This window comes from Corapipo altera, unplaced genomic scaffold, assembly GCF_003945725.1.
Source record: "Corapipo altera isolate COAL_440 unplaced genomic scaffold, ASM394572v1 61286, whole genome shotgun sequence".
Classification (NCBI taxonomy): domain Eukaryota; kingdom Metazoa; phylum Chordata; class Aves; order Passeriformes; family Pipridae; genus Corapipo; species Corapipo altera.
The window spans coordinates 1802269-1824553 of record NW_020884907.1 but is presented as its reverse complement, the minus strand read 5'-3'; the positions used below and the strand labels follow the sequence as shown (position 1 = coordinate 1824553).

At 34.9% G+C, this 22285-nt stretch overlaps 1 protein-coding gene across 7 annotated transcripts in view; it reads right to left on the bottom strand.

Moving 5' to 3' along the window:
- DMXL1 (Dmx like 1) overlaps positions 1-22285 on the bottom strand; it is a 73621-nt gene that overhangs the window by 13663 nt on the left and 37673 nt on the right. For 5 of the 7 annotated variants that reach the window (XM_027652457.1, XM_027652455.1, XM_027652458.1 and 2 more), the window contains exons 23-33: positions 19569-20659; positions 19122-19313; positions 17832-17908; positions 17529-17656; positions 15833-16081; positions 7248-7411; positions 6097-6236; positions 5685-5770; positions 3594-3795; positions 2207-2324; positions 876-938 (exon numbers count right to left, since the gene is read on the bottom strand). In XM_027652457.1, the coding sequence (XP_027508258.1) occupies positions 876-938; positions 2207-2324; positions 3594-3795; positions 5685-5770; positions 6097-6236; positions 7248-7411; positions 15833-16081; positions 17529-17656; positions 17832-17908; positions 19122-19313; positions 19569-20659 (2510 nt within the window). Of the gene's footprint in view, positions 1-875; positions 939-2206; positions 2325-3593; positions 3796-5684; positions 5771-6096; positions 6237-7247; positions 7412-15335; positions 15450-15832; positions 16082-17528; positions 17657-17831; positions 17909-19121; positions 19314-19568; positions 20660-22285 lie in introns of those variants that run through there. The other 2 variants (XM_027652462.1, XM_027652461.1) reach the window with 2 other exon arrangements.

Sequence of the window (22285 nt, the reverse complement as noted above, 5' to 3'; positions counted from 1 at the left end):
TTTGGAGTTTTAAAAAAGTTTTATAGCTGTTACAAAGAATTGGAATATTTTTTTTCATGTCAAAACAAAATTGATACCTTGTTGACTTTATGTATGTGACACTGCACAAAACTGCAGTGACAAACAGATACAAAACCATGATCTGTGTGTTATGGTGAACAAACCTGCATGAAATTAAAATTACTTTTCCCCAGTCGGTTCCAATTACCTATTTGCTAATACCACTTTATCATATAATTAATAATAATAAGGTAGCCCAAGGACATCACAGGGTGTTCTTGTTTGTCTTCACATTAGTTTTGCAAAAGAAAGACTGAAGAATACAGTATTCATTTAAATTTCTAGGCAGAATATTATACCTTTTCAATACCAATCTTCCAAGAAACTTGCTACAAAACTGTTAAATGGATTCATTTGTCACCATGTTTAAAATAAGGTTCAAGGAAAATTTTTGGTAGCAAACCAGTATCATGCTAACAAAACTGCTGTAACTTCAGTAAACCACTTCCACTTATAGGCAACTATTCAGACATCTGATATTGGTGAAAGCTCCTGTATGTACTATATACCATACTGCTACTAAATTTTTGTCACTTGTGCAAATCTCAACTTCAGCTCTTCACTTGCCATAGATACAGAATTTGATACGACATATTGTTCATACCTGGTTGCTTGATGCAGCTTTCTAGCATAATTAAGTTTCAGATAAACTCTATAACAAGACTAGTTTAACTCAATCCCTTGCAAAAGTGATTTTTTAAGTTTGCTTGCCATGACATCAAAGACTTTTCTTTAAGTGAAATCAGCACCATTTCAAAAAGAAAGTACTTCATAATGATGTAAGATCTAATAAATTTGAGATTACTACTGTGTACCTTATTGATGATGTGCTCCTCCACCACAGAACTTTTCACGGTTTCGTTGTGCTCCTCTAATGACTTCACCAAGGAAAGAACAACCACAGAACAAAGCATAAAGGTAAGACATAACACACAAGGTATCAAGGAAATCCTTAATTCCTTGTTTTTTACTCCAACACAGAACAACTGAAACACAGCAGCATGTTTGCACACACACACACGTTTTACGTAGTAACAATAATTAACAAATTCTAAACTCTGTATTCAATACAAAACGTACCGATTTACCTACTCTGTGATGTAACAGCATCTTGTCCATCCCAAAAGTCAAATTTATTGGAAAAAAAGCAATCAACACTGACAAGATAAAAAATAAAGCTAACACACCTATGCTGTATAAGACCGTACATGATCCTACATTGAAATATATAAAGCACATAAAAAATCTCCCAAAACACCTGTCCATACAGCATAGCAACACAGCTGCATTAACATGAAGCATGACCAGAAATGGTGCATCTTTAAAGTACAGTTTTCCTTTTAATTGCAGTCTGCAGTGAACACAATTAGCCGAACAAGATAATATTCTAGTTGTGACAAAATAAAGGTTAGGTCATAGAGACCTCTCTGCTGCCGTGTCATCAATGTTTACTAGTCATAAATATTCTTTTTCCTGCATGTTTAATTTGTTCACATCTGCTGCTTTCTCTTCTGTTTATGCTACTCCACATTTTTTCTATAATACCAATAATTCTTTTAAAATACTGGGAAGTAGGGACGACTAAGAAGAAAAAAAGAGGAACTAAACAGGGAGAAAAAAACCCCCTAAAAGTCCATTACAGAACCACAATTTAAAAACATTTAACTGAATCTGGAACCCAAGAAGGCACTGGAACAATTTATCAGAGACATAAATAATAACTGTTGTATGACCAATTTTCTTACTAAAATCAAATCATAACATGACAGAAAGCAGCGGATAAAAGCCAGAATGACTGTGGCAGGGAAAAATTCACAGTTTTAGAACTGTGGCTGATTAGGCTACTGATTTTAATCTTTGAAATTTTTGAGTTTGTCACTCTTTTGAGGCAACTTTACTGAACTTAACAAAGAGGCTGACTATAGCCAAGTTGTGTTAGTTCTCATTCTATAATCACAGACTGATTATTTTTGTATTCTACGAAACAATGGACAAACATTTTTTATTACAAATACTGCAAATTTAGAGTCATAGCCAAGAGTATTAACCATTCATTCCCTAGAAGTAAACATGCCAGCTAAATAACTTAAGTAAAAGTTCACAGATTGACCTGCAACATTTTCTCCATTTTAAACACTATACTGACCTCATTTAGGCATCGCTTCTTTGTAAAAATATTTCTGATAAAGGTTTCCTGCACTTCTTCCTGTTTGACCAAGTATTGCCAGAGCCTCTTCACTGATAGTGCAACATGACTGCTAGATCTACAGAATGAAGTCAAAATAAATATTTACACACTGTTCATACTTAGACAAGAGTGTAATATCTTACACTCGAATCAAACTATAGTCAGAAGAAATGCTGAAGCAAAACTACAGATCTATAGTAACTACACAAGATCTATTTGGAAGCACTTTAATACCCTCTTCCTGAAAAACCTACATGTGAGACAAGGCACAAAATGAAGAAGGAAAATAATATGTAGCATTTTCTCCTCCTATTTTGGGACAAGTGAGAAAAATCTCTTCAAGAAACTACACAATGATAAGGGCAGCATACAGACTATTTATTAGTCCAACTCATTCTTTACAACATGGATAATTTCTGTTTAGTGCTAATGATTGATCCTATCACACAGGCAGTGAATGACTAACTCTTCCTGCTAGAAACATATCATCAGCTGTGCAATATCTCGAAACATCCATGACTTTTCAGTAACAAAATTGGAAGGACTGTAAAATCAGATCAGAATTCAAATTTTATGTTTATCCCTAGAAACAATATGCTCAAGCAAAAATTATAAATGCAAGTACAGTTGCTTGTGACAGGCCAAAAACCAACAAACTCTGAACTGTTTTAAATCATAATTTAAAAATATCAGATGTCAGACACATGTTAAACTGTGACCTTTTAATCAAGTCACATTACTAAAACTAAGTATGACCATAATAAGGTATTTTACAACAAAAAGACAGACTTTTTGCTGATTCAGCAATCCATAGGTGACAGTAAGACTAAAAAAGCAGATGTCTATTTAAAAATTATAATTTAAGAAACTGAGCACACTTTTCTGGTTGAACATGCAATTATGTGAAGTCAAAACTATGTAAATATTACAAATAGTAAATATTTCTTCTCTGATTTTAGATAATAATACTGATAAGAATGTGATAACATTACTTCCAAAGGTGGGGCAATTATTTCATTCACTGTCTCTAATCCTTAATTATGTCTCAAGGTAAATATTTTATTCTTTAGTTTATTGTCAACCATACTTTTCCAAAGACACTAAAATCTATATGTTAAGCTTCAATAAAAGAACTTAAAAAAATAAGAAACTGTTGTTTGTTTTTCCTGATCTTGCTCTGGATCAGAGATGCATGAAATCTGATGTGCACCCACCATTTCACAGTGGATTAGAGCAAATCTTGAAACTGGCATTTAGTTATTGAATTCTATCACATGCACTAATAACCTAATGCTTGATTTATATTAAAGATATTATAGTCAGTACTTATATAAATTAGACTCACCTGAAAGGAGTGTTTGTAGGCTCAAGTAAAGTTTTATGGCGAAGCAATGCAGGACCAGCAGCTAGGGAATCTTCAGAAGCATGAACTGAAATATAATGCTGAGGTGGACCCCCATAGAGCTCAAGACGTCGGAGAAGAACTTGTTCCCAGCGCTGCAAAGTTTTCAAAACTGCATGGCATATTGGGGAGCTAACTGGAAGCTCTAGAAAGACATGCAAACAATAATAAAAACCCTCTCTTTTCTATTATGATCTTGACAAAGATAATTCCGGTAGCTGAAGACTGAAGTTTATTTCAGTATCTCCCCAATTAAGCTTTATTCAAACCTCAGTTTGATATTTACAAGTATAAAAAGATTAACTGCTTTGTACTATCACTGCTAAATACAGGAACAGACTTCTCCAATGCTGACAAAAATTAAATATCATGGAACAGATCCTCCTGGAAGCTATGTCAAGGCATATAGGTGACAGGCAGGTGATGAGAGAAACATGACATTCCTTCATCATAACAGGTAAATTGCACCCAGCTAATCTGGGGGCATTCTATTGTGGACTGACTGCACTAGCAAGCAAGGGAAAAGCAATGGATGTCCTCTATTTTTGACTTCTGCAAGGCCTTTGACATAGTCCCACACAACACCCTTACCTCTCAACTGGAGCAATAAGGATGGACTATCTAATGGCTGGAGCTGATTGAATAATCTCAACCAAAGAGTAACACTTAATGTACAAATGGAGATCACTGGCAACAAGTGGCATCCTTCAGGGATGCATACTGGGATTAGTACTGTTCCATATATGTGACAGTGATACAGTAGTAGTGAGTGCACCCTCAGGAAGTTTGCAGGTAACACCAAGATGAGAGGTGCAGTTGATTTGCTGGACGGAAGGGATGCCACCCACAGGGACCTTGACAGGCTTGAGGAGTGGGCCATGTGAACCTTCCAAGTTTACACAAGGACAAGTCCACCTGAGCCAAGGCACACCAAAACTGAATGAGTGATGAACAGATTGAGAGTAGTTCTGTAGAGAAGGACTTAAAAGATATCAGCGGATGAAAAATTGTACATGAGCTGGCAATGTGCACTTGCAGCCCAGAAAGGCAACCACATCCTAGGCTGCATCAAAAGAAGGATGGCCAGCAGGGTGAGGGAGGGAATATGGCCACTCATACCTGTTCTCATGAGATTCCACCTGGGGCACCACACCCACGTCATAGTGTGAGCTATGGGGCCCCCAGTGTAAGAATGACAGGGATCTGTTGGAGTGGGCCCAAAGAAGGGCCATGAAAACAGGTCAGAGGGCTGAAACACCTCTCTTGTGAAGAAAGGCTGAGAGTGTTAGGGTTGCTCACTCTAGACCAAAGAAGGCTCCAGGGAAACCTTATAGCACCCTTTCAATATTTAAAAAGGACTTAAGTTAAAGACAGAGTAAGACTTTTTACCACAGCCTGTAGTGATAGGACAAGGACTAATGGTTTTAAACCGAGCAAGGAGATTTAGATTAGATATAAGGTTGACATTTTTTATTACGAGGATGGTGAGACAGTGGAACTGGTTGCCAGAGACGTTGTCGATGCCCCATCCCAGGAAGTGTTCAGGGTCATGTCAGATGAAGCTTTGAGCAACACCATCTAGTGAAAGAGTCCCTGTCCTGTGGTAGGCAGGGCTGGACCTAGATGATCTCTAAAGGTCCTTTCTAAACCAAAACCATTCCATGGTTCTACAAATCTATGAAACAAGGAGTAGGAAGGTTGTTACTTGAATTACAAAAAGCCTATAGTGTTTCCACCAAGAAATACATATTGTAAACATTCTTATGTGACTAAGAGGCAAAGAAAACATAAGTACACAGAGATTTCTGCTAACTACTGAGCATTCCTTTTCACCCATTCATTTTATCCACCCACAATATTATTTCATAAATATGCCTGTATGATAAAGAGTATCATAACATTTATTCCCAGATCACTGAAAACTTAAGAACTTTTGAACTAAAAATAAAGCTACATCATATGTATATTATTCAACATATTACTGATTTAAAGTGTGGTAATTAGGTATAAAGAGACAACTCTGCTGCTTATTACCTGAAAGATCATGTCCAGCCAAAGGGTAGAAAATCTTCAAATTGTGAAGTACCAGCTGAACCATTGCCAATCTCATCAGTGACCAACTAACAAGAAAGCACTAGTAAGTAATTTACTAATAGTAAAATAATTTTTTCTCACTTATTCATTATTAGGATTTAAATTTAGAGCTTCAAATCCTCATTATAAACTACTAAAAACTAAAACCCGTATTTTAGAATATTATAGATACTCTGAATTCAAAAGTCACTATACTACATATTGAGTAAAATAATCATTGTGAAAAATTAACTACTAAGTCTAGATAATGCATTCCCGTGAAATACCAAGTAACTGTTGTATTAACTTAAAAATAAAAGGCCAGAAATACAAGCAGACATTGTTGAAGATCTTACATTCTAAAGCTACTTACCTGTAAGAATTTGAATTAGAATGCTCTTGATTACGTGAATTTGATGCACACACATCTCCATCAATGTCTTCATCATCTTCATCACTCTCCTGACTCTCTTCTGAATCATATTCCACTCTACTTTGTGAAGGAAGAAATGGCTGAAAATTTAAACAATATTCCTTAAATTATCTTCTTTTATCTCATTTTAAATTACCTTTTAAAAATTGAATTGTTATAATATTTAATGCTTTTTATAAAAATGCAGGCACATCATCTTACACAATGTAGTAACATTTGGAGTTTGTACCTCGTGAAAAGGGTAATTGTCCATAAGCACTATACGCTTAAACAGTTTAACTATTTTTCATATTACTGAAAATTCTAATGCTGAAAACACTAACAGTTTTCCAACTCTTATTTTACTTTATTCATATATTTATAGGTCAAATATATCAAACAAGATGTAGGACACACAAGCTGGTCAGAGAGAAGCCAAAACCAGAGTATATTCTCTCTAGTTCTTCCAAGGGCTCAGAGGACAAAAGACCAAGAAAATCCTATCCTTTCCCTACAGAATTCAATATATGACCAGCCTACTATTGGTGCCTCACTCTGTTTATTCAGAATTTGCAATTTCTTTTTTGTCCTTGTTCCTAAAATACAACTGACATATTTATTTTGCTGGTATAACTAAAATATGATACAGAAATGTGCCATTACGTACTCTATACCATTACGTAACATTCTACAAAGAAAGATCAGCCACAGCAGACTTAACAGGAGGCAATATAATTTGATTTCTAGTAAGCTTACACGTTCATTTCATCCAATTGAAATAGCTGACAAAAAGCTTTTCACATTTCCTTGTTCACCTAAATAGCTGGCCCATAACTATCTATACATTTGTACGCTGCAAGAATAAAAAACACGTTTTGTTCATACCATTACCTAACACCAAACTAACTGAATAACAACAGTTTTTAAGAAAGCTATTTCAAAATATCTATTTAATGTTTTAGAAATATCCTTGTTTTAGAAAAAGCTAAATGCGAGCAATAAAACCTGGCACGTTTTATCATATCAATATCTAGAATAATGACTAAGATGAGAAAAACTACTGGTCCAGAAGTGACAGAAGACACTTAATTGTCATAATAACAAAAAATTACCTTTGCAATGAAATAATCCCAGATGCTAAGCTCAGGAGGGATAAATCTTTCTTTGTGACATGGAAATTCCTGGTCTACCAATGGCAATGCAGGCAACTGAGAACTCTCTTTCGGCGAGGTTTTTGATGAAAGCCTGTAACGTTTTTGCTGTTTCTCTCCATCATCTATGGAAAAAGAAAATACAGTATGTTGCTTTAAACCATCTGCTTCACCTCCCTATTGCTTTTAATAAAGGAATTCATAATAGAAAGTAAAAATCTTCATTACAAGTTTTCAAAATTTTAACATTTCTGTAACAAATAAAAACAGAAAATGCTGATCCTCAAATACATAAAACTGATATGTAACTAGAACTCCAGAACATGAAAACTCCCAGCACAAATAATACGGAACAGTAGAGTACACCCATAACTGCATTACAAGCTCTCTTTCTACAAAGATGACAAATATCATTACTCAAGCAACGATATTACAAAACTAAATCACTTTAATAAGAACTACTGAATACTGATAATGCTTGCTTTTAAGACAAGCCAAAAGTCTTGTCTTTCAGAATGTATATTGCAAATATGTAAGCAATATACATTCTTGCCATTCTTACTCAAGCTTTAATTCCATGTTTCCTTGTAGTAGAGGTCTGTATTTTTTCTAAATGGTACAATTCTGTTAAATCCCTATGTCCCAACAATACATTTCTCCAGCAAATATGAAAGATCCCGTTTTAACTAATGCAATCTGACATACACCTTATTAAACAGGGAAGGACTAATTATTTGTAGTAACACCCTGAGTCCTAGGAGTAGAGGAGTGTGAGTAAGAGAGTCCCTCACTTGCCCCAACTTTTTTCACACAAAAGAAGTGTCTGTGGGAGATTTATCTGACTTACATTCTTGATGATTACAGTACTCAAGAAAATACTTTATCCAAGCTTTCAGGAAAGTCTTAATGCAGTTATATCACCTAATAACCTGAAATCATTCTGGACCTTGTTAGGTGAATATCCCAATACAGCCTTTCTGTTAGTGGAGGAGGAATGATACCGGTTGTCACTGTCCTTGAGCAATAAGTTAGTGTTCTAGCTCTCCAGAACACATTTGAAGAGAAGGGGACAAGGGAGAAAAGAAATTTTATTTGGAGACTTGATAAAATATGCTAGCCATCACTCACTTTCATAACAACAAAAGGGACTTGAATCAATTTCCTACTTCATTGTAAAAGGTAGGGGTTTTTTATTTTCAAGTAGATATATGTAAGGCGGGGAGATTAGTTTCTATAGTGAAAAAAACAAACGGGTTCAAGACTTAAGTAAAAACACAGAAAGCTAAAACATTACGATAAAAAGGAAATTGATTTTTTGAACTTCCTCTTGGAACCCATGAAATTTCCAAGACTTATTTAATCGAGTCTTTTTTCTTCAGTAGAGGGCAATATGGGTTGTCTTATGATCCAAGTTTTTGGCTGACCTAGCAGCAGTAATAATTAGGATCCAAGAAGGCAATTCTGCAGTCTAAAAGAGCTGACCTGGAGAATGGATATTACTGTCACTGAGTACAAGCATCAACACATTGGGTCAAACTGTTTGCAAGGATGAACTAAATCGAACATAGTAAATACAAATGGGTTATTTATCGTTTTAACTTTCCAATTTCCTTCTGCTCAAAATTAACCCTCAAAACTACCACTGAAACCTCCAAAATTACTTTCTCCTCTTGATAATGCTCGGGATGGCAAAAAAAGAGCCACCACACCTATGCATTCCTGGAGTGAACTACTACAAAGAAGTATTTCCTATACCCTTATTTTTTTTGGTTTTAAGTTTTATCCACAGGAGACTTTCGATTCTTGATAGATGCTTGAAAGAATCAAAAAATTTCCTTCAAAGCTCTTACGGGTATTCCAATCACTTGAACACAGAAGATCTAACACTCTGGACAAAAGAAAAATAGTACAAATTTACGAGCCATTATATTCCATGTATAAGGCTTCCTTGCTTTTAACACAAACTGAGACAACTGTTAATCCCAACTTACGTAAGATTGTGGATTGTTAAAAAAAAAAAATTTCTGGTTTTTTACACCTCACGATTCTTTATGCTTTTTCAAATGGACAAATTCTCTGTACTCACACTAGTTGATGGAATTTTTTCATAATTTCTGCTCATTTTTCGACAAGAAAAAATCATGTTTTTCCAAGGAGATTCAAAAAGATTTTTGACCATGTATGAAGATGAACATTACCATCACAAGCAGCTGAACTAATGTGCTAGTTTTGGCTGGGGTAGAGCTAATTTTATTCACAGAGGGTCATACAAGGTTGTGTTTTGGATTTGTGCTGAGCACAGGGTTGATAATACAGATATGTTTCTGTTACTGCTTAGCAGGGCTTACCTAATCAAGGCCTTTTCTGCTTTTCATACTGCCACGCAGGTTGAGGAAGTTGGGGGTGCATGGGAGGTTGAGAAGGGACACAGTTAGGACAGGTGACCCAAACTGACCAAAGGGATATTCCAGACCATATGACATCACACTCAGCATATAAAGCTGGGGGAAAAAGGAGGAAGGGAGGATGTTTGGAGTGATGGTGTTTGTCTTCCCAAGTCACCTTTATGCATGAAGGGGCCCTGCTCTCCTAGAGAGGCTGAACACTGCCCATGGGAAGCAGTGAATTAACTCCTTGTTTTGTTTTGCTTGTGCGTGTAGCTTTCGTTTTCCCTATTAAACCATCTGTCTCAACCCAGGAGTTTTCTGGCTTTCATCCTTCTGATTCTCTCCCCGATCCTGTTGGTGGGAAAGTGAGCGAGCAGCTGCGTGGGGTTGGTGGCTGGCTGGGGTTAAACCATGACAGCTACAAAGTAATTTATGTATAGAATCTAATAAAAGATGAAGACACTTTATCTTTCATCTTGAAATAGGGATATCATAACAGTATGTGTTGCACTACTACACTGTATCATAATTTTTTTTTTATCCTGTTAGGGATATTATTTGAAATCCACTTACCTGTACTAAAAGTCAAAAATGCAGTAACTGCAGTAAAATTTTCAATTCATTATTTAAAGTTTATCAGTTAAGAAAGAGCATGCACATGCATCACTATGAATTTTTAGCAACTGCTCAAAAAAAAAGAAATTCACTAGCATGAAATAAGGAGCACGTGTTGCATGATGCAGAAATAAGCAAGTATATGTCTGCAGGTTGTTTTTTTAAGCAGAATTCAAAAAGCAAATAATTTACTTTAAAACAGTACTTTATTTCCTCCCGTTGGATCATTCTTTGTATTTTTAAGAATACTGCTAGCCACTGGAAAAAATTCAGTATTTAAGGCAAATGAAAGTACAACCACCTAAGGGGTTTGAAATACCTACTAACAATGCCGATTTCTTTTTATGCATTCTAAAAAAATTAAATACAATAACAAATTCATTAAAAATCCCAATTTGTCATTTGGGATTTCAGATAACAAATTACATTCACTTTCAAATTTGTCATATATTTCTAGTTAAAACCCTTTTTTGTGTTTTTTTTTTTTTTTTTTTTTGTACTTAAAGCATTCATCTTTGCTCACATTTTACTTATAAGACAAATGTAAAATTTATGTTATTTCTCAAGAATATTGGATTATTTCAGACAAGGAAAATCCTTCAATTTGTGCCAAGTTATACAATGATAATCAAAAGATCTGCTGCCTCCCTTCTGTCCCAGGAAGAGCTAAAAGGCTCAACTTCCCCAAAAACTAAAATGCAAGTCAGAGTTACTGTATTTTACTGATGACTGTGTGCATGCATGAAGCATCAACAGCCCAACACCCTACAAAAAACACAAGTCTTAATGAAGATGTATGAAATTATGAAGCTCTCCTCTTGCAAAAGCATCCTCCTTGATTGCAGACATCAAGTACCAGCACTGCTGAAGCCCAGAACCAGAGTATAATAATAAAGATATTACAAAGAAATACCAATTTTGAATCACACCTTGAATCATTTTAGTAAGTCTAAGCCCCGCACAGATTTCTGCAATTCTTTGGGAAGTTATAAAAGCAAACTAGAACAGCAGCCTGGTGAAATTCTACACTGCTCCATACCTCAACTTGAAACATAGAAAGAATTTGCATTTTTTAAGCTGATAACCTGAAGCTGATATGATATTCTGATTACAGGCTACAGCTCGCGTGGCCACAGTGCTGAATTTAATGAATTTCCAATCAACAGGAGCAATTGCAATTAAGTTCCCTAAGATGCAGTTTGGTGATTCATTAAAAAGCTTAAAGAAAGGTATATATTACACTCTCAGATATTTATACTAATAATAACAACAATAATAAAAACAATAATATAATTATTCACATTGTGGGCATTTCAATAAATTGTGAAGAGAAACCTCTTGAAAACTTAAATTATTACAACAAAATACTTGGTGGCATACACAAACTTTCTTGACATTTTCTGCCCTCCAAGACATTTCCTGACCATCCAAGACTATTTCCACTAAGCTAAAGAAACTCCATCATTTACAGAGCAAAAACTTCAAGTCAAATTTCTGTTTTGTTTTAAAAGCTGACTTAGCCAAGAATAAGATAGTAATACTGAGAAGTCAAAGACTTAAATATAGACTAGACAGACCAAACAACTAATAAAGCACTCAGTACTTCAAAGCACCGTAAGGAAAAAAGCCCAACATTGCAGTCTCTAATTCTGTGATTCAAGGCAATTAATCTCATGTTGATGTCAAAAATTTCATTACTAATGGGATCACAGGGAGTTCTGCATTAAAAAGGGGTAGTTTGGCATGGTTGTTACCTTACATAAGTTGGAAGGTTTTAAAACTTGAGGAATCTGTATTCTTTCATCTATTCTGAGATTAAGCAATTCCTAAAGATAATGTCTAAACGCCAAGGCTTTTTACTATTTCTGACTTGCTGGTGAACTTGAGTGCAGTAACACAGCACTGCTTGATCTAATCTGAAGCACTCCTAATTAAAGTTCAGTTTTTGTTGTTTTGTTTTAGATTCGTGATGAAACCTACCTCACAGTAAGTAAAGCAAGCAGATAAATGCAAAAGTTCTAAGGAGTGGGGTGTTTTGTTTTGTTGGGGGTTTTTTGTTTGTTTGGATTTTTTTCCTTTTTTACAATGACCTAAGAAAAACTTGACTTACATGACCTGTTACTCTAAGTCAGACATTTGTAAGATCTCTAATGACAATTTGTTTTCTAAGAGAACAGGAATAATGGTTTGTGAAGAGTAAGTAAGAGCTACGAATTAATTCAGAGGATCAAACAAGATAAAGACGTAAGTAAGAGTGACAGCAGAACTGAATATCCTATGGACAAGTTTTATGTACACATCCTCATTATCTAGGCATCTGTTTGTCAAAACCTCTGGCGTGTCAGGCAGAACTCAAGACAGTAAGAGCTGACACGTCATCATTTCTCCCTACCAAAGTATTCATAAATTATATTTCTGTTAAAACTTAGGACAATCAGTGGAGAAAAATAACTTGTCTGAATAGTTAAATATTTTTAGATTTCTGATTTTCTCCATCTGAAGCCCAACTTTGAATGTATAAAGTGTACTGGTAAAACACACAAATTTAGAAAGCAGTTCTACATTTCATCTGCTTTTGCAGCATGGAATATACAAAATGAAATTATGGATTTCTAACTTAAACCAAAATTCAAACTTTTCCTTAAGAACCCTCTGGATGATAGACAACTTACTATCTCTGTATAGACTTAAATTACGTAACAGTTTTCTAGGGTAGTTTTTAAGAGAAACTATATGGCAAATACAAATCTGAAAAGATCTACTACAATAAACAACAGGTTATTTTTCAGATAACTGCATCTTGGAAAACAAAACATCATATTCTAACCCTCTCTGCCAAAATCATTTGCTGCAATTGCAAAACCAAGAAACATGGCTGGAAAGTATAGTGCTCTTAAAAGCTCTGCTCCAAATTGCTATGCTTTGTCTGATCTTTACTTGACAGAGGCAATAAAACAAGTTTTTCACAGAAATTAATTCCTAATAGATGTTAAGATTTTATAAGACTACCAGGTACAAGGTTTTGGTTTCTGTTTTTTCAGTTTGTGTTGAAGAGAAATTTTATATCCGGAGCTATTACATGCTCAAGTCCACTAAAGCAAAGAGCAGAAAGGGAAATCACATTGGCCAGCACCGTACATAATGTTATGATCTCTTAAAACACATCTGAAACTTAGAGATTAACATGCCCATTCAGATATATACTAAAGAATTGGAGGGGAGGCAAGGAGAAGACATGCAAGACATATAGTATTACATCAGAATTTTTAGTGTTAAGAATTTTTGGCTTTTAATCTCCATTTGAGAGTGGAAACATTTCACAAAAATCTAAAAGTAAACATAAGAGAAAGGAGTCTAGTTAGGCATAACCAAATGAGGAGCTATAAAAACATCTAAATAATACTATGGAAGAACATGCCATACTTGACCTGAACAAGCCTTCCAGTCACTTATCAGAATTTGTTTCTGGGTGTCAGAAGAAAAATTAGGAAATGACTGTAAAGGCACAAAAATATAGCTGATTTGAATCCTACTGCTCTGCTTCACTGGGCCTCTATTTCTGGGGGTCTACTTTTTTTTCTTTCTTCTTCCACCATTTTTTTTTAAAGTGACAGAGAAAGATATTTCTCCAAGAATTTTTTCCCCCAAATTTGCTCTACATAAACACATATTAAAAATGAACAATAACCTACAGAATCCTAGAATTACATAGATTGGAAGATGCCTGGTCCAACCCCTTGCTCAAAACAGGGCTAACTTAATTGATGGCATTTGTTCAAGCTTTTGAGTAACTTCAAAGATGAAGATTTCACAATCCCTCTAGATCCTTTTTTCAGTGTTTGATTATCCCTACAAACTAGTATTTAAAGAGGTCCCTTCTTCCCAGAAACTTTTAGTTTGAGCTTCTTGATTCTTGCAGCTACAGTTCTACTAAATCTGTAATCAGACAGCCAGCATTCATTTTTAAGAAAAACATACAGCAGACTGGCATTTAGTATATGTTTCAGAACACACTTCTATGTAAAAACATTGATCATTTTAAAGCAGTGGTAGCAGCAGTATTAACACACCCTAGTATACATAGTTACCAACATCTAGGAAACAGAATTGTCAACGAAAGAAGTTATGGCTTCTAACAGTTCTGTAATGGCAAATATATTTACCTTACCAAAGTGATACTGAGAAATACTTGTTCAATACCACAGAAAAAAACTGATCAGATCTGGAATAAGAGCTCCTTTTTGATTAAAGATCTCTACTCTGAGACTTTCCTAGAAGTCTGATAAAGATGGTATTTAAACAGATCGCATTTACAGTTTTTCTTAAATACAAGGTAAGGCATTTTTATATGTAACATACATATAATATCAATAACAAAAATAACAAAAATTATATAAACTTGTATTTTATCTCTCTACATATGTCTTTAGATGCGATGTACAAAGCCAACAAGTAAATTTATCTTTAGAAAATCTTCCTTTAAAAAATTACGTAATCTGTAGTATTTTTCCTCTTGGTTTTATAGTACTAAATTAAAATGCACAAAACTGTACCAAAGAGAAAAACATCACAGGAATTCATTCTGGACTTTGGGATAATTTATCATCATCTGACTTTAAAACTTCAAGAATGTTTACTTTCCTAAAACGTTCTCAGAATATCAAATTTGAATATCAAAAAGACACCTTACATTTGTAATGTATAGAATGAACACTTAGAAATCCACATGCATAATAATGCTTATATTCAAAAAGCAAAACAAGCAGCTCTCCAAAGATATGAAACACTTCTGATCCTTTCAAACCATGGTCAAAATAATTTTATATTTAATATTAATTTCAAATGAAGAATTAGTAGGAAGACTACAACAGCATTGACAATTTTCTTTTTAAAAAAGGTCCAATTCAACTGCTGCTTTAATTACAAAACTTTAAATTTTGATGTCATGGCTTGCAAACAGAAGGTTTTCTGTCTTTCTGCATATGCAAAAAAACCCCACGCATAGCAAACTGCATGTAGAGGCCTAGTACTAAATCTATTATCTTGCCTGAAGATTTGGCAGGACTATGAGTACTGAAGGAGGTAAGAGATTTGGAAAAACCCACGCATTCCATGGAGAACACTACTACCTGATGTGGGCTAGGCATTGGGAAGTGCCTACCTGTCAAAGAGAGAAAACATACTGTATTTGTAAAATGGGAATATACACCTGTTATGAGAGAACTGGAAAGCTTTAAAATTAACATAAAAAAATTGGCTGTAACAGTACTGGAAACTTTCTCTTTAAGATCAACTTAACTCCCTCACATTATAGCAACTGTGCTACTCGGAAATCTTATTTTACTAGCATTCACTTCTGCTCACTACTTCTACCCAATATCTATGCCAATAATTTTAGATCCTTGTTTTTCTATGTGGACCTAAAAACACACTGAATTCTTACTGAACACAAACTACTTAAAGCAATTACTTCTAAGCTTTCAGCAGCCACATAATTTTCTTAAAAATCCCAGAAGACAATATAAGTCAAACAAGAGAACTAACCAGTTTTTGTCTTTAATTGCTGTTGTCCTCTGCTGGGTGTATGAGCTCCTCCTCCAAAGACAGCAGACCACATTTTGTCGTTCAGTGGATGAGCTATAATTCTATACAACTCATTGCTAGAATGTGTTGCAAGGCCATGGATGAACAGACTTAGATAGACCGCAGTTAAAATTTCACAAAGTAAAACTGTGAGACCTGGTTGGGCTTCCTCACCAGCAGAATTCAAGAGACGTATTAGAGTTGTCATTCCTGTTTACATAAAATAAATAAATTCCTTAAGAAAGCACATATATGTGTTTGTGAGCATACTCCAGATTATCAAGGGTATTTTGACTGGCAACCTATGTTATTTTGTAATTTCTAGTGTAAAAAGATTCCAACTTTAAGATGAAACTGAACACTCCAGGAGAAAGAGGTATACTTTTTATTTTTAACAATTCATTATAGCTTTTCAGCTTTATGTTTTGGACTAACAGTTAAAGAAATGCATAACAGTTTTTCAGTTATTATAACTACAGCATAACACTGTAAGTTGAAATTATGTCTTCTCACTTTACAGTGGTAAATCCAATCAAAAATCATGGGCATCAACTTTAACTAAACACTGTCTGCCAAGTGTTCCTTCACTCAAGTACTGAGTATCTTGTGTTTTGATGCTCCCACAAAAAGCCGTTGTTTCAGATGTGGCTTCAACTGTTACACTGTGCACATAAGTGAAAGTGCAAACAGTGGTGGCCAAATAATTCTGCTTTTTTGTCATCCTCTCTAATTTGCTCATAGAGCACGTGAATCTATTAAAAAAACAGAGATATCAGTTCAAGGTAATGTTACTTATAAGAAAAACTGCTAACAATTCCATGTTCTGTTCATTAGAAATTTAACTCTGCAACTAATGAAATCAGGAGAAAACAGATGACAATCTGATTTCTCTCTAAAATTTGTAGATTTAGTGTCAGAACATTTTGCAGAAAAGAAAAAAACAGCATAGCATCAAACACAAAGACTGTTTGAGGCTCTCCAAAAATATTTTTAGTGTGAAATTTTCTGATTCAAAAAACAAATCCCATAATAAGTAAGCATATTTCTTGGTTATACTTACAGTAAAGTTAGTGATGTAAACTGAAGCTCATACATATATATATGTACGTATGTATTGCTAACACTCCCTCTAATGTAGCTCCCTAGTACAGCTTCACTAACATACTTTAAGAATTACCTGAAACCTAACATGGATTTTAGAACTACAGAAAAACTTAATTTATTATAAACTTCTCATTTTCAATAAGTTCAATTAGTTCAAAAGTCTGAGTAGGAGCACAAACTAAGACAGCTTTTCAGGAGTAACAAAGTACAATACCGGTACGACTGATTTGTCGCCTCCAGGAGGAGAAAGTAGAACACAGGACATGACTTCACCTTACTTCCTATTTACTTGCCCTTCACTAGAACCCTCACTAACATTTTTAGGAAGAGAAAGCAACATGAGCTAACTTGACTTAGTGAATAACCAGAAGCATTAACTTAGAGGTTTTGAAAAAAAAAAAAAAAAGACAAAATTTTAATCAAAGAACCCAACTTTACCACACAGTTGTTATAAATACTACTAGAAAATCCAGAGCATAGCTACATGCACTTAGAGCGGATCCAGATAACTCGGTTTTCCTTAAGAGGAAAGAAATAAATCAACTCCAGATACCTGGCCACTGAGCAGGTGATGTATTTGGAGTCACTGTTTCTTCTAAGCTTGCTGTTCTTAAAGAATGGCGTTGAGTTAACAGGACTGTCTGATACACTGTTCCAGTGAACTGATTTGCTTGAAATGAGCTGTGAAACAGCAAAGTGAGAAATTTATACAAAAATATTATGGTTACAACTATTCAAAGTTCCTTCTAGACAGAGGCAAGTGTGAGCACTGCCTTCTGGTGCACTACCAATTACGATCACTACAGTGAGACAGTGTGTCAACGGTTCTCTAAAAAGCACTTTTCCTAACCTTTACCTGTAGCTGTGGCCATCACAAAGACATTGGTAGATGCAAGCGGAGAGCGACGCTGCTAAGGTGTGCATGACGTATATCTGTAAGACAAAGTTTTACAGAACATATTACAGTCAGAGTCAGCAATGGTTACTATGATAGCCTTTTTCAAACTATGACACATGCGTACAGATCTGTAAAGTGAAACAAGCACAGAAGGTATAAACACACACTTAAAAAGACACATTTCACTTCAGAATTTATTTCAGATAAATCAGTTCACTTTGAATGAAAGGGATGGGGAAGTGTTCTCTTACCCACCAACCCATATCAAAGCTCAGCTGTAGCTGAAATGCTTTCAGTTAATAAACAGCAATGTAATAAACCTCTACACAACAGTCATAAGTAATTACACCCTAAGACAGTAGCACTATGCTGGCTCAGAATACAAAGACTTTGCTTCAGAATGAAAGAATAATGCAGTTTAGCTTTTGATCGATTCCTGTACAACTCTTGTACACACAGGCAATTTACTCAGTATCGCACTGATAGGTATTTTTAACATAGCTGATACTTTTCTTAAGGTATCACAAACCACACTTAGATAAAAAACTAGAATCTGCTGATCAAAAGGGTTATCTTAAAACATTAAGGGTTTATAATATTTATCTGCTTGTTCCCTCCAACGAACAAGAAAATCTCCTGAGTGTTCTCTAGAAATCCCTAATAAAAATAAACATGATTTGGGACCTGACACACATAAAACTTTAGGAAAGACTTAACCTAACACTGAGTTTCACTTCCACTCAAAGGTTAAAGATAGAACAAATCTTACAGAAATATAATTTTAAAAAATACCATATTTACTATATGAACATATATACTGTTTCACAAAAAAGTTTACTGCACTTTGCCAATAATAAATTTTTATTCTTCAAACTTTTGTTTTACTTCAGTCTGGGAATTACCAGAAGTAATGATCATACTGTCAAATATAATAATTATAATCATATACATAAGATGAATATGATGCTGATAGTATAGTACAACATGTTTTCCAGAACAGATGTCATCTTGGACAAATATCCAGTTCTGAGAGGCTAATCTTCTTCAGCTTGTTTAACCAGATGCTCAGCACCTCAACAACAAATTATAAATCAGTGGACATTGCTTTAGCTCAAGATAATTACTAGAGAAAATAATTATGTTTCACAGTTTTATTATTTGTCACAGGAAGGCACAGGAGAAAGTTTTCACGCTGTTAAAAAAAAATTCACGACTAGCAAATTAGACAATGTATAAAAAAATACATACCTTGTTGTTCTGAGTATCTGGATGAGGTGGTGAATCAAGGTTTATTATAGCATGTAATATATCATGAGTTAAATTACCAAGATGTAGCAATGGATTAGCCACCACTGTTTTGGCACTAGCTGTGCAAGCAAATAGGAGAGGTATGGAACTTTGCTCTGGTGGAGGGCTGGAAGGCATCTGTACCGACTGCTCCTAAAAACAAGCAAGAAATGCAAAGTGATAGTACGTATTCTTAAATGGAACATAAGTATTTTTGAAAGAGGGGAAAGGATTCTAAATAACAAAAACAAACACCTACAGAAAACATAACCTGTTAAAAACAGATTTACATTTGTTATAAAACAGGTGCATGCTATAGTAGGAAAACTTCAACAACAATACAAAACACATTCAAATAAACCTACAAACCTGAAGCAGAGAAAATACAAACTAAGCTCCTCCACATACCTGCTGAGATTCCTGCAATAGAAGAATTAATTCCATTCGGACAGATGCCAAGCCTCCACCATGTGAGCCGTGAAGTATACAGTAACTAAGGAACATTCTTAGTAGAGATTGGTACTTCAGAAGCCATTGACGTCTTCTCTGAAAGTCTTCTCTCCGTAGCACATTTTTTTGCTGGTCAGCTGTGTCTTCAGTGTTTTCACATAATGTGGTTTCCTCTGGTATCACTCCAATTCCTGACTGTATCTCTTCCACTACAACATTATAATCACAGGTCTTCTGAAGAGCTACCACTTCTCTCTCAAGCCACTGATAAAGCTGATATCGCAACTTCCCACCATCTACCTCATAACCCGTGGACAGTGTACGAAGCTCTACAGTAAGAATTTTCAGGCATGCTCTAAACTTCAGCTGTGCTGAAATGACATCTTCTGATGGACTGAGAACATCTTTGTCATCAACTACACTGAAAGATTCTGTGTAGCTAGAACTTGTTTCACACAATTTTTCAGTTTTCTTCAGAGGTCTTAGCTCTTTCATTACCAGGGAGGAATCTTCACTCTCATCATTTTCATCACTGTCTGTCTGTAGTTGCAAGGGTTCATCTTGGAACACCAGACTTGGCTGACTCCAGTCAAAGGAAAGAGTTGAACTTGAATGTTTTCCTGATGAACAATCTGAAGATGAACCGAGACCATTCCATACTGGTTGCGACCAATCAACACTGGAAGCTTGGTCTTTCGTTTCAAACTCTTTAACTGGAGAAGACGGTGAGAAATCTTTACTGGTATCCATTAAACTAGGGGATCTACAAAATGGCTTCGATCTCTTGACAACTTTAGGCATCTTTGATAACACTTCTAAGGCCAACATAGGACAACCAGCTTTCAAATGAGCATATGCAGTGGTAAAGAACAGCCGTCTTTCACCTAGGTTGATTTTATCAGCTAATCCATTTTCTACTGTTAAGTAAATGTGTGTGGAAGACGTATCAGAAGAGACAAAATGACGTCTCAACAAGAGCGGATGCGTTCTTAAGTAGTTATAGAAGTTAAACACTGCAGGGTTACAAGTTGATGAACCATCTCCTTCACCTGAAAAGAGATTGTAGCATGAGGAAAATGTACCATTCCGTAAGAAACATCAATCTGCAAAATCCTGAGTTCATCAGAAAGCTATCACGTCTTAATATTAATTCTGCTGTCTAATTCATACATTCATTCTACTGTTTACTTCACTGCATCCCCCCTTTCCACCTTCCCTTGCATCTTTATAATTTGAATATTTTGGTGGGGAGGACACTGCCAAACCAAAACACTACTAAAAAGAGATGTTTGAGTGGGACAGTAAGTAAGATTTTTTAAATTAAAACAGATGTCACTTCTTTTCCTTGTACCAAGGACAGCTTTGCTGCACTCAAACAAGATCATTTTTCTGTTCAGTATAGATTTCTAAACTATCTACCTCTAAATGACAATAAGATGTTACATTTTACTAAAGATTTTTACTTAAAGACTTTTTTTAAAATTTTGGATTAGTTTTTTTATTTTGTCTACATCTTAAAAAAAACCCAAACCATAACACTAGGAAATCTGTAACATTTATACTTAATGGTAGCAGTATGACATACAAATAAATGAATTACACAGCAGTGCAACACCTATGCATTTTATTTTCATGTCCATAACAAGAAAAACCCTTAAAAGATATGAGCACCAAAACTGAGTCACTCAGTTTTCATAGAGTCCAGGTTAACTGAGAAGAAGATAGACTCTTACTCTCTCCTTCATCAGGAGTTACGGTACAACTAGTGACAGATAAGAGGTAAATGAAAGAACACCTTTTAAGTAAGAAAATAAAGCAAGACACGACAAACAAGCCACTGAACTCATCACAGAAAAATTGTTAACATTTTAAAATTCCTTTACACAGAAAGATGTGACCAAGACAGAAAAACCAAACATGATACTCCTCATTTACTCAAAATTATACTGAGGAATGTAACTTCAACTAAAATCAGTTTTTAAAAGTAATTACACAACTATAAGTATTTGAGTCTTCATTTGTTCCCCTCAAATTTCTCTCAATAGCCAGGACTGAAAACAGCATGGTAACTACCATGGACTTGAAACATTCGACTTCCTTGACAACACTAACTTTAGGAAATAACACAATTGATTCTTAGAAGCTTATAAAATTAGCAAGTGAACACAGAAATTAATTGCTCTAGGAGACCTACATGCTATTTCAGGCCCCACGTGGGCCTCCTTGTACCATCATAAATATCAAAATCTTTTTGTTGGCAATTTATGTTTTCAACTATTTTTCCAAGGATTAAAAGCTGCAAAACACCCTGTCTTCTGGACTCTCCTATGTAACTGTGCAATCAGAAATTTCTTTTTAGGCTGTGATGGAGTGAAATTAACTAATGAAGTTAATTTCTCTCTTCATCTTTAAACTGCTGCTTTAAAAACAACTGCATCACAGTAGGATCATCCTATTATCTTGATATTCATATACTTAAAGAACAAAGTATCTATTTGTGGGATACAGGATAAGGACAACACAGTCACCATATCTGTTATTAAACAGCAAGCTATTTACTAACACTGTGAAGAACTACGTGGTACCTGGTTTTGTTCAGATGATACTTCAAGAAACTGCAGCTTAAAGGAACAAATAGTTAAAACCAATCTAACAGATAAAATACTTATATTCTT